The 15,077-nt window shown below is 41.4% G+C and overlaps 1 protein-coding gene across 1 annotated transcript in view; it reads left to right on the top strand.

The window, feature by feature from the left end:
- Nucleotides 1–15,077, top strand: part of LOC144696084 (nuclear receptor coactivator 7) — an 87,581-nt gene that overhangs the window by 29,403 nt on the left and 43,101 nt on the right. The window contains exons 7-10 of the mRNA XM_078567330.1: nucleotides 6,277–6,390; nucleotides 9,022–9,153; nucleotides 9,952–10,136; nucleotides 13,372–14,114. Of these exons, the coding sequence (XP_078423456.1) occupies nucleotides 6,277–6,390; nucleotides 9,022–9,153; nucleotides 9,952–10,136; nucleotides 13,372–14,114 (1,174 nt within the window). The remainder of the gene's footprint in view (nucleotides 1–6,276; nucleotides 6,391–9,021; nucleotides 9,154–9,951; nucleotides 10,137–13,371; nucleotides 14,115–15,077) is intronic.

The raw sequence follows: 15,077 nt of genomic DNA, 5'->3' as shown, positions 1-15,077 counted from the left end.
TGCCTTCACGAGGTGGGCAAGCAGCTAGGCTCATTGAGAGCCTGGTTACCCAGAGATTAAGGAGGCCGACTGGGATTTTTCATTCACCTCCAGTTTCCCAATGTAATGAGGGGAGATAGTTTAACTTGAACTAGCTTGAACTGGTCTTGCTGTACCTGGGCTCAGCTTGTTCCTTTGTTTAGAACATATCAATTCAGACATTCTCAGCGTGAACAGTACAGGAGCACGACCTCAACGGAGTGTGAGAGTTTGGTGAGCTGAGGAAGTTCGGTGAGGAGGTGCTCCTTTGTTTTTTCTAACTTTTTCACCCTGTAGGAGCTGGTTCTTTCTCTACTACAGGGAAAGAAGCTAGCTGTTTGGTGAGTATCTGGTAAGTAATCAAGGTCTATTCTATTCCTAAGGTTTAAAATAGTACAGGAATTTGTGATAAGGTTAATAAATATATAAAAGAAAATAAATAATTGAATAAAATAATTAAGTAATTAATTAAAGCACATAAGTGTGGCAAGAAAGGTGATGTGTCATGGCTGCAGCATGTGGGCTCTCCTGGATGCCAGTGTGATCCAGGGCAAGTCCGTCTGCAGTAAGTGTCTGCAGCTTGAGAAGCTTTGGCTCAGAGTCATTGAGCTAGAGGCTGAGCTGTGGACCCTGCAACACATCAGGGAGGGCAAGAGTTACCTGGACTCTTTGTACCGGGAGGCAGTCACACCCCCTGAGGATAGGGTCTTCTGACTTGGAAGGTGGTCAGGGACAGGAGGGTGTTTTTTTTTTAAATTATTCATTCACGGGATGTGGGCTTCGCTGGCAGAGCCAGCATTTATTGCTCCTCCCTAATTGCCCTGGAGAAGGTGGTGGTGAGCTGCCTTCTTGAACTGCTGCAGCCCACAGTGCTGTTAGGAAGGGAGTTCCAGGATTTTGACCCAGCGACAGTGAAGGAACGGCGATATATTTCCAAGTCAGGATGGTGAGTGGCTTGGAGGGTAACTTCCAGTTGGTGGTGTTCCCATCTATTTGCTGCCCTTGTCCTTCCAGATGGTAGTGGTCGTGGATTTGGAAGGTGCCATCTCAGAAGCATTGGTGAATTCCTGCAGTGCATCTTGTAGATGGTTACACACTGCTGCTACTGTGGTGGAGGGAGTGAATGTTTGTGGATGTGGTGCCAATCAAGCGGGCCGCTTTGTCCTGGATTGTGTCAAGCTTCTTGAGTATTGTGAGAGCTGCACTCATCCAGGCAAGTGGGGAGTATTCCATCACACTCCTGACTTGTGCCTTGTAGATGGTGGACAAGCTTTGGGGAGTCAGGAGGCGAGTTACTCGTCGCACGATTCCTAGCCTCTGACCTGCTCTTGTAGCCACAGTATTTATATGGCTAGTCCAGTTCAGTTTCTGGTCCAGGATGTTGATAGTGGGGGATTCAGTGATGGTAATGCCATTGAATATCACGGGGCGATGGTTAGATTCTCTCTCGTTGGAGATGGTCATTGCCTGACACTTGTATGGTGCGAACGTTACTTGCCACTTGTCAGCCCAAGCCTGGATATTTTCGAGATCTTGCTGCATTTGGACATGGACTGCTTCAGTATCTGAGGAGTCCTGAATAGTGCTGAACATTGTGCAATCATCATCAGCAAACATCCCCACTTCTGACCTTATAATGGAAGGAAGCAGCTGAGGCAGTTAAGGGGAGTCTGAGCCTCCTCAGTTGTCCAACAAATTTGAAGATCTTTAAGCTTGTTTAGATGAGAATGGGGCTGCAGGGTGTCTGAGCTGACTAACCATGGCACTGTGGTACAGGAAGCCATTCAATGGGAGGAGCACAAAAGAATGTAGTGGCAGTACAGACAGTACAGTAAAGGGGATTGAAACTGGTCTCTATAACGAGGAGCAAGAGTCCAGACAGCTTTGTTGCCTGCCCGGTGCCAGGATTCGGGACATTTGCTCAGGGTTGGCAAGGAACTTGCAGTGGGACGGGGAGGATCCAGCTGTTGTGGTCCATGGTGGTACCAATGACATAAGCAAGACGAGCAAGGAAGTTCTGCATAGTCAGTATGAGGAGCTAGGCACCAAATTAAGAAGCAGAACCTCAAAGGTAATAATTTCTGGATAATTACCTGAGCCACATGCAAATTGGCATAGGACAAACAGGATTCGAGAAACAAATGTGTGGCTCAAAAACTAGTGTGGGAGAAGTGGTCTCTGGTTCATGGGGCACTGGCACCAGTATTGGGGAAAGTCAGATCTGCACCATTCGGACGAACTACACCTGAAATGTGCTATGGCTGGTATCCTTGTGAGCCGCATATCTAGGAACTAGGGAAGGAGAGAGAGTTTTAAACTGTGTAGTGGAGGCAAGGGATCAAATTTGGGAAGATATGATAAACTAAAGAGTAGAGACAAGGCAAGAGAGAAAGGTACTATTATGGGAAATGATAAACAGACCATGACAGGAAGGGACAGAAAGTACAAATCCAAGAGTAAATCAGCAGATAAGGCTAGACATTTAAAATATTAATAAAAGGACAAAATTAAAGGCTCTATATCTCGTCGCAGGTAGCATTCGAAACAAAATAGATGAACTGATAGCTCAAATAGAAATAAATAAGCACGACCTGATAGCCATTGCAGAGATATGGCTACAGGGTGACATAGATTGGGACCTGAATATTGAAGGAAACGTCACATTGAGGAAGGATAGGAAGTTCAGAAAAGATGAAGGTGTGACTCTGTTAATTTATGATGGTATTAGCACAGTAGCAAGGGCTGATGACCTAACTTCAGGAAACCAGAATGTGGAAGGTGTTTGCGTTGAGGTGAGAAGTGAAAAAGGCAAGAAGTCACTTGTGGGAATGATGTCCAGGCCCCCCAGTTGTAACTACACGGTAGGACAGAGTGTAAAAGAAGAGATAATAGGAGCTTGTCAGAAAGATGCGGCGGGGGGAAAATTAGAGTACGAGAGAAAGATAGCTAGTAACATAAAGACGGATAATAAGAGTTTCTATAGATATTTAAATAAGAAAAGTGTTAACAAAGTGAATGTTGGTCCTATAGAAAGCGTGTCTGGGGAATTGATTAAGGAAAGTAGGGAGGTGGTGGATGAATTAAACAGGTATTTTGCTTCGGTCTTCAGTATAGAGGATACAAATAACATCCCAGAAATACCTGTAAATCAGGAAATAGAAGGGAGGGAGGACCTCGGGGAAAATTACAATCACCAGGGAAGTGGTATTGAGCAAATTGTTGGGGCTGCGGGCTGACAAATCCCTGGGTCCGGCTGGACTTCGCCCTAAGGTCCTGAAAGAAGTGGCTAGTGAGATAGTTGATGCATTGGTTTTAATTTCCAAAATTCCCTAGATTTGGGGAAGGTTCCATTAGATTGGAAAATAGCAAATGTAACTCCTTTATTCAAAAAGGGAGACAGAAAGCAGGAAACTACAGGCCAGTTAGCCTAACATTTATCATAAGGAAAATGTTAGAAGGTATTATTAAAGGTGTTATAGCAAGGCACTTCAAAAAATTCAAGGCAATCAGACAGAGTCAACATGGTTTTGTGAAAGGGAAATCATATTTAACCAATCTGTGCAGTTGGTAAAGGGGAACCAGTGGATGTACTGTACTTAGATTTCCAGAAGGCAAATGATAAGGTGCCATATCAAAGGTTATTGCAGAAAATAAAAGCTACTGGTGTAGAAGGTAACACATTGGCATGGATAGAAGATTGGCTAGCTAACAGGAAGCAGTGAGTTGGTATAAATGGGTCCTTTTTGGTTGGCAGGATGTAACGAGTGGTGTGCCACAGGGATCAGTGCTCAGGCCTCAACTTTTTACAATTTATATAAATGACTTGGATGAAGGGACTGACGGTATGGTTGCTAAATTTGCTGATGACACAAAGATAGGAAGGAAAGTAAATTGTGAAGAGGACATAAAGAGGCTACAAAGGGACATAGATAGCTTAAGTGAGTGGGCAAAGATCTGGTAAATGGAGTATAATATGGGTAAATGTGAAATTGTCCATTTGGCAAGAAGAATAAAAAAGAAGCTTATTATCTAAATGGTGAGAGGTTGCAAAGCTCTGAGATACAAAGGGATCTGGGTGTCCTAGTGCATGAATCACAAAACGATAGTATGCAAGTACTGCAATTAATTAGGAAAGTGAGTAGAATGTTATCGTTTACTGTGAGGGAATTGATTACAAAAGTAGGGAGGTTATGCTTCCGTTATACAGGGCACTTGCGAGACCACATCTGGAGTACTGTGTATAGTACTGGCCTCCTTATTTAAGGAAAGATGTAAATGCTTTAGAAACAGTTCAGAGAAGGTTTACTAGACTAATACCAGGAATGGGTGAGTTGTCTTATGAGGAAAGGTTGGACAGGTTGGGCTTGTATCCACTGGAGTTTAGAAGAGTAAGAGGCAACTTGATCAAAACCTTTAAGATCCTGAGGGGTCTTGCAGGGTGGATGTGGAGAGAATGTTTCCTCTTGTGGGAAAATCTAGAACTAGGGACCATTGTTTAAAAATAAAGGGTCGCTCATTTAAGACGGAGATGAGGAGAAATTTTTTCTCTCAGAGGGTGGTGGAATGGAGTCTTTGAATATTTTTAAGGCAGACCAAGATAATTTTTTGATTAACAAGGGGATGAACGGTTATCAGGAGTAGGCAGGAATGTGAGGTTGAGGTTACAGTCAGATCAGTCATGATCTTATTGAATGGCGGAGCAGGCTCAAGGGGCTGAGTGGCCTACTCCTGCTTCTAATTCATATGTTCTTATGTAACTGCCTGGAGGTGGACACCTAGCAGAAGGCCGGGGTGCCAGTGCTCCAGGCAGGCCTACAGGCCCTTCCTGTTTGCCTGGATGGGAGTACAGCCAAAGGCCATCTTGAAGAGGAACTCTCTCCCCCCTAGGTAGCTATTTTTTGTATTTTTTAATTAAAATTTTTAAAATGTGACTGACAGGCCACATTCTTCTTGAAGCGCCCTCTCATTACTTACTTTTTATTGCATCCGGGTGCTCCTTTGGTACGGGAAGATCTTTGATTGACCATCCAGCTTTAAGAACCTATCTGTTGCCCTTAATTGGACAGGGAACCTATCTCCATGTTAATTAAGGGACACCCGGTCAAAATTCCAACAAGGCAACGTTCCCATGGGGGCGTATTTGCGATCTGGAAACAGTCCCGACTCCTGTTTCCCATCCCCAAAGTGAAAATTCAGCCCCATGCCAGCTTTTAAGAGTATGTTGGATAAGGTGGTTAACAGAAAGGGAAATAAGAGGATTTGGGAATGGAGTGGGCAAGTAACTTTAGGACTACTCCTTACATAAAGGATAAACACCAACTTGGGTGGGTTGGACTGATCAGCTTATTTTCACTTTGTAATTTTTATATAAATCTATGTTTGCAAGTGGCTTCAGTCAAAAGTGCTAAGTGGATAATACTAGTTGTCCTCTGCCCATAATCCCTACATCTCAGATTTACAGCCATTTCAGTTCACTGAATGTAACATTATAAACCCTCTTGAGTGTACTGGACATAGCAAAGGTTATGGGTGCCAACAACATTCAGCTGTAATGCTGAAGACCTGTATACTGCAGCTAGCTGTTACCCTACATGAGCTGTTCCAACAGAGCTATGGCACTGACATATACCTAAAAATTTGGAAGATTACCCAAATATTAAAGCTGGCCAATCTCCTCCCAATTATCAAGGTGTTACAGAAAGAGTGATCAAGTGCCATCAAGTGACAGCCACTCAGTGATAAGCTGTTCATCGTCACTCAGTTCAAGTTCCATCAGAGTCACTCAGCTTTACACCTCATTGCAGCCTTGATCCAGACATGGACCCTAGAGCTGAATGCCAAAGAAGAGTTGAGAGGAACTGCCCTCAACATCAAGGCAGCATTCTGTCGAGTATGGGAACAGGATGGGCACACATTAGGATTACTGTTGAGGTGGAGGACAAATGCCAATACAGACTGATTGAGATGTACAATATTTTTCATACATAATTATGTAGAAATTACAATGTTTAAGCAGAAAATTCAAAACAAAACTGAACAGTTCACCATTTTACTGGCTAACGCTCGTTTGTTACTTAACAGAGTAATTATGCAAATGCAAGCTTGATAGATGAGTGTACGTTTCCCAATAGCTTGAAGTGGAGGCTCTTGAACAGGGTAATGAGTGTCCACCTGTATCAGATCCAGCCCACTTAGAATAGAATGTTATGCACAAAACTCTAACAATGAATAAATCTGAATTGAGAATTTTTCCTGCAGCAATTGTATGTTCCTGATCCGGGCACTGCACTGAGTGAAGACAGCCCCATGTCCTCAAGTCCCAGTCAGTCACAGACTCTTTCTTCTTCAGATGCAGAGTATGACAAACTCTTGGTAAGTCCCACCCAATGATCGGTACACCAGTGGAGTGTCCAGTTAAACTCCCCCATCTGGCCTTTGGCCAATGCTTTCTTTGAAAAATAAGTTTTTGCTTCTCAGTGATTTTGTTCTAGAAAGGCAACAGGAGAAAAGGCAGCATGACTTTAAGAAGCATTGCAGGAAGAGCAGGAGTGGTGAAACAGAAAATGTGGTAGATTTTTTAAAAAGGACAGGATAAGTTTATATTTGGCAAGTGGATATAAGGAACTATTAGTTATAGAATAATGATAAGGAAACTGATGGGAGGTGGGAAGTTTGAAAGGAACTAATGATTTTCTACCCAAAGTCTTACGATATTGTTAGTTTAAAAAGGCCAGTGAAAACTTGTGATAAATATATTAATGTAATGTTATTGCTGAAAAATGAGACATTAAAGCTTTTCATCTTGCACTCATCAGGACACTTCTGGAAGCTACATATATTAATACACAGGGCCCTGTTCTTTGCAGACAGAAAGAACATGTACACATTGCACCTGGAAAAACTCAGCAGGTCTGGCAGCATCGGCGGAGAAGAACAAAGTTGACGTTTCGAGTCCTCATGACCCTTCAACAGAACTAAGTAAAAATAGGAGAGGGGTGAAATATCACTCCTATTTTTACTTAGTTCTGTTGAAGGGTCATGAGGACTCGAAACGTCAACTTTGTTCTTCTCCGCCGATGCTGCCAGACCTGCTGAGTTTTTCCAGGTATTTCTGTTTTCGTTTTGGATTTCCAGCATCCGCAGTTTTTTGTTTTTACACATTGCACCTGTTTCAGCTAAATAAAATAAGTGACAACCATTTGCTGACTCATTCCTCGGGACAATGCCTTGACCAATCAGGGTCAAACTGCCTGGTTTGAATTTCAGACAATGCTTGGCAGTTAACTATCAATCACCATCACTGGTGCATTCTCCAAGCAACGCCTGTACCAATCAGAGTCCACTTGTCAACCAATCAGCACCCTGTTCACATATGGTATAAATTGTTGTTTTCCTCTTATATTGGTATTCTTGCGAATTGTCCTGATGAGTGCAAGATGAAAAGCTAAGCAATGTCTCCTTTTTCAGCAATACTCAAGTTCTGTACTACCAAACGATTATTTCATATAATGATACCACATCAGAAATGCATCAGAATTTTGGGATCCCTATAGAACCATAACTAAATGAGGACTAATTCGCAATACCCTGGTGAGTGATGTATTATTGAAGTAGGCTACTCCACATTTGAGGAAGAGGAACAACTGACAGAATTGCATCCATCCCACGGAAATTGTTGATTGTTTCAGCAGAGGCACCATCCTTTCCCTCCTACCTGGAGAAACTACTATCTGTGGAAAATAGAAACAAAATGGGCGAAACAGAAGAAAGAATTGTCTGGTGATTTATTGATGTGTGCACAATATGTTATTTATCACCTTGGTTGTGACCTGGCCTTAGTCCTTCCACTAGTTCGCTCAATAAAAAAATGTTACAGGGCTGTAGCTAATCCGTCTATAAATAGAATGCAGCTGTGTGCCTCTTCAGTGGCTGCATAATACATTAGGGAAAAGAAAGATTTGTCTTTATATAGCATCTTTTCTAACCTCATGGCTTCCAAAAATGCTTTACAACCAATGAAGGAAGCACAGCAGCCAAACTCACAGTTGGCTCCCACAAACAGCAACATGAAAATGACCAGATAATCTGTTTTAGTGAATTTATTTGTGGGATAAATATTGGCCAACAAACAAAAGATTATGCCCCTGCCCTTCTAAAAATAGCGCCGTGAGATCTTTAGTACTCACCCAAGAGGACAGTTAGAGCCTCGGTATAAGTCTCATCTGAAAGAAGGACCAATGGACACAAGTAGTTTCTCAGATCATTTGCCACTCTCTCTGAAATTTACACATGGGATATATTCCCCTCAAAAAAATTATTTGTGTAAAGACGCAACAAAGGAACACGGTGACACAGGAAAAAAACATTTTACGCAGCGAGTGATTAGAATCTGAAATGTGCCATCTGAGAATGTGATGGAGGCAGATATAATTGGGGCTTTCAAAAGGGAATTGGATAAGCAGCTGAGGGAAGAAAATTTGCATGATTACAGGGAAAGGGCTGGGGAGTGGGACTAGCTAAGTTCCTATTGTAGAGAGCTGGCTCGGGTACAACAGGCCGAATGGTCTCCTCCTGCACTGTAGCCATTCTATGACTCCTGCCCTTTCATGTGTAGGTGTTCATAGCCCAAAGTGGTTGTCATCTACGCCTTAAGCATCATTTTATTTGCAACCACACCATGTATGATTAGCAACGACAATCAAGAAACAATCTTAGCCACGAATGGGCCTTTAGCTCAGAATTTCACTCCAAACTGTGACATAAAAATGAAAAAGGGCCAGACCATCGGCATTTCACTTTCTTCACAACAACAGCCTCACAAAACTATTAAAACCTGTGGTACCAAATCATAAGGAAATAGATTGTGTAAAGTGTTGGTAGGAATGAATAAATTCCAAAGTTATATTTTCTAAACATGCAGGAGAATAAAGTAACTAGTATAAAAGTAAATAAATAAAAGTAACTAGTATCTTGCATTCATAACAATCATTCTGTAATTTACAGGATGCTGATTCAGCAGAAATGTCCAGTTTACAGTGGTGCAGCTCAGGTCACTCCTCGTCTCCCATATGGGAAGAAATACCTTTTTCTGAAAGATTCCTAAAAATCTGTTGCAAATATTTCACAGATGGAAAGGTAAAATACTTTATTTATAAAAGCAGATAACAGGTTAAATGTCACAAACGCAATAACATTTTCAAAGTCGCTCATATTTTTTTCTTATTAATTTCTAATAGCCAGAGTACTTTTGTTGTGTGTTCAGCACATTTTATACAGTGAAGCTTGTCTGACTAAATACCCAGACTTATGGATTGAAGTAATATTGTGCATGAGCATATCTGAGAAATCTTCTGAGTTGCTAGACACCCAATTTTTGCGGTATGTGTACCTGCATCACTTTGGCCTTAACCGCATTGAGATCACACTTGACTTCAGGCACATTGCTATAGCAGAGTAGAGGGAGCTTTACTCTGCTTCTGCCCATGCTACACAGTCAGAAGCGCTTGATCCAGAAAGTGGGCTCAATAAGTGGGAATGTTGACCATTCTACTAGGTTGCCATCCCCTCAGCTGAGTGTACGCGAAGATTTATCTCCTTCTTCCATAAATAACATACGCACAAAGTTATTATGAAATCCAGTATCTTGAATAGAGATATGAAACAATGTAAGAGTGTGACTTATACAAAGTATACACTTGTATATTAATTGTTTTCCTATAAATGAACAAAAATGGAATTCTTTCTCTGGTAAATGGAACTAAACTGTTTAAACCATAAAATTGAGTGACAACATACCCAGTGATTTTCTACTATTCAGCTGTCAAAAATAGATGATTTATGTATCAGATTTTAATGGTTTGGTTTCAATTAATTAACTGGTTGCTTTGCAATAATCACTTCTCATTGCATTTACGCTTTCTGATCTGCCTGTAGGGTGTTGTAATGGGAATCCTGCTTGTCACTCCAAAAAAGATCTTTTTTGACCCATACAAATCCCATCCTCTTGTCATTGAAAATGGCTGTGAAGACTATTTATTTGCCTGCAGCGTTGAGTCCCTCATTTCAGCAGTGTCTCACAAAGATGTTTCTCAAATGAAACTTTGCGGCTCTTCTCCCTTGTAAGTGCTTTTAAATTAGCCTGTCTGAATTAGAATGTTTATTCCAGATTTTCTGTACTTCAGTTCATTTCAAAAGCAATGTAAATTCTCAATCTGGGTTTATTCTGCGGTTGGTGATTGATTCTATACATGACCGTATATTTTATGGATGTTAAGCATGATAATATCTTTGTACGCTTTTAAGGAACCATACCCTATAGATGCTGTCCCTGTACATTATAGGTCTGTATTTTTTCTTTTTTAAAATTATTTCATGGGATGTGAACGTCACTGGCATTTGTTGCCCATCCTGAATGGCTTGCTAGGCCATTCCAGAGGGAAGGCAAGAGTCAACCACATTATTGTGGGTCTGGAGTCACATGTTGAGATGTTACAGAGCAGGTAAGGATGGCAGGTTTCATTTCATTCCATTCCATTCCTGAAAGGAATGATTGATAGTTTCATGGTCACCATCACCAAGCCTAGTTTTATATTCTAGATTTATTAACTGAATTTAAATTCCACCAGCTGCCATGATGGGATTTGAACCCATGTCCTCAGAACATCAGCCTGGGTCTCTGGATTACTAGTTCAGCAATATTACCGCTACACCACCGTCTCCCCAGTAGATGCCTGCAAATTTTTTAAAAAATACACAAGCTACCCAGAAAAGCTTTGCAGACTTTATGGGAAGACATTTGATCCAAATAATGTCCAAAATTATTGCAGAAATTGTACAAAATGAATGAGAGAGGAGGAGGATCCATGGCATGATTTTATATTTGTGCACGTTCCCCCCTCTCAAAATTTATATACACTAACGAAAGAATTTTACAGCAGATGATGCACAATAGAGATCCCTGGTGGGTGAGGGGGTGGGGGTGGTGTGTGTGTGTGTGTGTCTCAGCTGAGGAGAGGATCAGGTTCAGCTGTGATACCTTCTGCACTTGCCTTCTGGAGTGCTCACACGTGAATTAGGACCGCCTGAATGGAGTACTGAAAGATGAATGTTTCTCCTGAATCCATACACAGTGAGACTAAATACCTTTAGAAGAGAAAGGGAAAACTCAAGCAGAATTGACCTGTTAATTTATAGCAACGTTCTACTAAAGCAACAGTTAATATTTTGCAGCTGTTGCGCTCGATTCTTATTAAGCATTAATATATAGCAGGTATACTTTTATAGCGACAGCTAACTAATGAATTATTCCTTTCTTAACAGTCTTTTACTCCTCTAATTAAAACACAATGATGGTTTACTTAGGACTCCCAGATGCTTTTGAGAGGGCTCATAGCTGTTTTGTCAAAGCCACTCATGATTAAGTAGTTAAACTGACTTCAAAATCATGGTTGCTAAATTTTATTCACAGGGCTTTTACTTTGTGAAATTCCAAAAGCATTACAATAACTATATATATTTGCTGTAGTGTGCAGAGTTCTATTTCCACAACACATTTTTACAATTGATTTAGACTAGCTATCTGCTTCCCAGCAGTAACATATAATGCTAAGATTATCGGATGAGCAGATCAAAGTTCAGCTATTAACAGCTTTGTTTTCATTCACCTTAATTATACTAAATGCTATAAATGTATAGTTATCTTTGATGTTGAGAAAGTGCTGTATGCATTTAGTTTTCATTAAGCTCAACTATATTCTGTTTTATTAACTTTGCAGAACAACTGCAGGTCAGAACTAAAAGAGGCGTATTAAATTAGAGGGAATAAAATTGGGAGAGGACCTCTAAAGATTAGGCCAAATGAACATTGGTGAAAGAAGCAGACCATAGTAAAAGGGGATAGCACTGGAGAAAGTGGTAAGGCTTGGGACAAAGTCAGGGAAGCTGGAGGAGAAACACTGAACTTGAGCAGAGCCTGACAGTGCCGGAAGTAGAGTGGCAAGCTTGAAATAGATTCCCTTTAAATCTATCTTATGATCTAAATCATAGAGCTTTGGGCAGATGGGGAGATGGTGTTGTGGCGGCAATGTCACTGGACTAGTAATCCAGTAGCCCAGGCTAATGCTCTGGAGGTATGGATTCAAATCCCACCATGGCAGCTAGTCGAATTTGAATTCAGTTAATAAAAACCTGGAATTATAAAGCTATTCTCAGTGATGATGACCATGAAACTATTGTTGTTAAAAATCCACTTGGTTCATTAATGCCCCTTTCGGGGAAGGAAATCCTTACCTGGTCTGGCCTACATGTGGCTCCGGGCCCCCACAGCAATGTGGTTAATTCTTAACTGCCCTCTGAAATGGCCTAGTAAGCCACTCAGTTCAAGGGATGGGCAAACAAATGCTGGCCCTTGCCAGCAACACCCACATTCCATGAAAGAATAAAGAAAAAAATCCAGAAAAGGAAACACAGGCCAAGTTAGAACTAAAATTGGAAAAGCAAATCTAAATAAGCTAAAGAATTGTTGAGAGATAAATAGAGAAAACAGAATTCATTGTAAGGAGCATTTTATCTCACCTTCCTGACTGAAACTTGGAGTGATTTTGTAATATTCCTTCTAATTATGAAACTGTTGTATGAACATTTGAAGCAGAGGAAGATACTAAGCTATGGAGAGAGAAAAGGGCCATGGGATTAGTTTTGGATTGCTCCAGCGAAGAGTCAATATAGACACAAAGGCCCTGATATTTATGGGGAGGGAGCAGGGGAGACTGACAACGACAAAGTAACCTTAAATCACAGGAAACATGGAGGTCCTGCCATACAGCTGGTTAGATTGAAGGCTGCTCACGGGAAGTTTCTGCTATGAAGCAGGACAGCTGAAAAAAATCAGGTCGATGGAGGGTGGACCCAGATGTCCTGTTCTTCCTGGTCCACAAACAGTGCAGGAAAAGCACTTATCTTCTGAGCTGCCAGCTTCTGCTTCCCTTTGGCTGCTATATTTCCCAAGCTCTGAGGAACTTGGCCCACAGCCATTGAAACAAAAGTTATTGTAAAATCTCACCTTACAAATAATGTTATTACCAACCCGCCTCTGCAGAACAGGCTACTTGGCTGACCCCAGAATGGTCCCTGTGAAACCAGATGTAGGCTGCTCACAGCGAGTTGAAGTTGGGACTCCCATTTTTAAGAATTTAACCCCCTTATCATGCCCATTCTGGATAGGCGTGGGTTCAGGTTCCTCACAATGGTTCCAAATGGCCTTGTTGTGTGCTGTATAGTTCTACACTTCTATGTTAAACAATGCAACTTTGCTTTGTCTAAATGGAATGTAAGCACTCTCTTCTTCTCCTGTAGAAAGAAAGCTTCAGTTCAATCTCAAGTACAACAGACGGGAAGAAATACTGCAAACACCAACCAAAGGAAATCTCGTCGGGTTAGTATCTCAGCTCCGACCAAAGACAATGCCCAATGTACAGAGATCAAAAAAACAAATTCAATTCCCGCTGATCAAAAAGCTGAAGCTTTGATAAAACTTATCGGCATCTCCTACTCTTGTCCAGATTCTCTGTGTCAGGTTGATGAGAAATCATTCAGTGAAATTGCAGAATTGCAGGACAGTGTAACGTGCTTGGACCTTAAAGGACATGGTAAAACTGAAAATAAAGAAACACTTCCCTTTTCAAGCAGAACAAAATGCGGAGGAGATAATTTAATGTCAGAGAATGAGGATTGTTATTGTTGTGAACAATCTATAAGGGAAAGAAAATTGGGACCAAATGCAAATTATCCTAACAACCAACATCCATCCCATATGTTATATAAGGAAAACAAGCTAGAGAAATCCTGTGATTCCATCAACAACACAGACAATAAAACAGCATCTTTTTGTGAGATAAACCTGTCAGATCAAGGATGTCCAGAATATCTATGGCCTCACATGGCAGAGAACACAGGAGAGAAACTGCTTTGCACTGAACTGCCTAGATTGAAGTCAGAAGAGGTTTGCTGTATAATGAACAAAGCCAAAGAAGATCAGTTTAGAATATATGATAAACAGGACAACAAAACAAATGATGGATTACCTGCACTGACACAAGGTAAGGGATATTTGCTGCTGTATTTTGCTTTTTATCCTAACCCCTTGGAACATTATATTTATGCAAATAAAAATATTCAGTTATTTTCCCTCTGTTATATTTTTCTTTCCTCCATTTCTGTTCTCCCATAGACTTCTCTTCCTGGAAAAAAGCACCTGACCTCTGTTCAGCATTTCCCTACAAGAGCATAGCTGAGGTTGTTCACTAAATCGTGAACTCTGCAAAGTTATTTTTATATATATATATTGTATACATGGTCTGAAGGGATTACGGCCATCACTCTTTTTATTCTTTCAATGGATTGAGCATCCCTAATTTCCCTTGAGAAGGTGGCGGTGAGCCTCCATCCTGAGTTGCTGCAGTCCATCTGGTGTAGGTACACCCGCAGGAAGCAAGTTCCAGGATTTTGATCCATCGACAGTGAAGGAACGGCAATATAGTTCCAAGTCAGGATGGTTGGTGACTTGGAGGGGAACTTGCAGGTGGTGGTATTCCTCTGTGTCTGCTGCCCTTGTCCTTCTAAGGTGGTAAAGGTCACAGGTTTGGAAGGCGCTGTTGTAGGAGGCTTGGTGAGTTGCTGCAGTGCATCTTGTGTATGGTGCACACTGCTGCCACTGTGTGTCGGTAGTGAAGGGAGTGAATGTTTAAGGCGGTGGATAGGGTGCTGATCAAGTGGGCTGCTTTGTTGTATATGGTGTTGAGCTTCTTGAGTGTTGTTGGAGCCACATTCATCCAGGCAAGTGGAGAGTATTCCATCATACTCCTGACTTGTGCCTTGTAGATGGTGGACAGGTTTTGAGGAGTCAGGAGGCGAGTTACACACTGCAGAATTCCCAGCCACTTTGAGCTGCTCTTGTAGCCACAGTATTTATATGATCATTCGTCCCACATATACAAACTTGAACTCGCATAAAACCAATCCATGTATCTAATTAGTTCCCTGTATTCTCCTTCTTACTGACT

The sequence above is a fragment of the Cetorhinus maximus genome, chromosome 21 (genome assembly GCF_964194155.1).
Source record: "Cetorhinus maximus chromosome 21, sCetMax3.hap1.1, whole genome shotgun sequence".
Taxonomy (NCBI): Eukaryota; Metazoa; Chordata; class Chondrichthyes; order Lamniformes; family Cetorhinidae; genus Cetorhinus; species Cetorhinus maximus.
The sequence above is the reverse complement of the archived record's forward strand: the minus strand, read 5'-3'. Positions and strand labels throughout refer to the sequence as shown.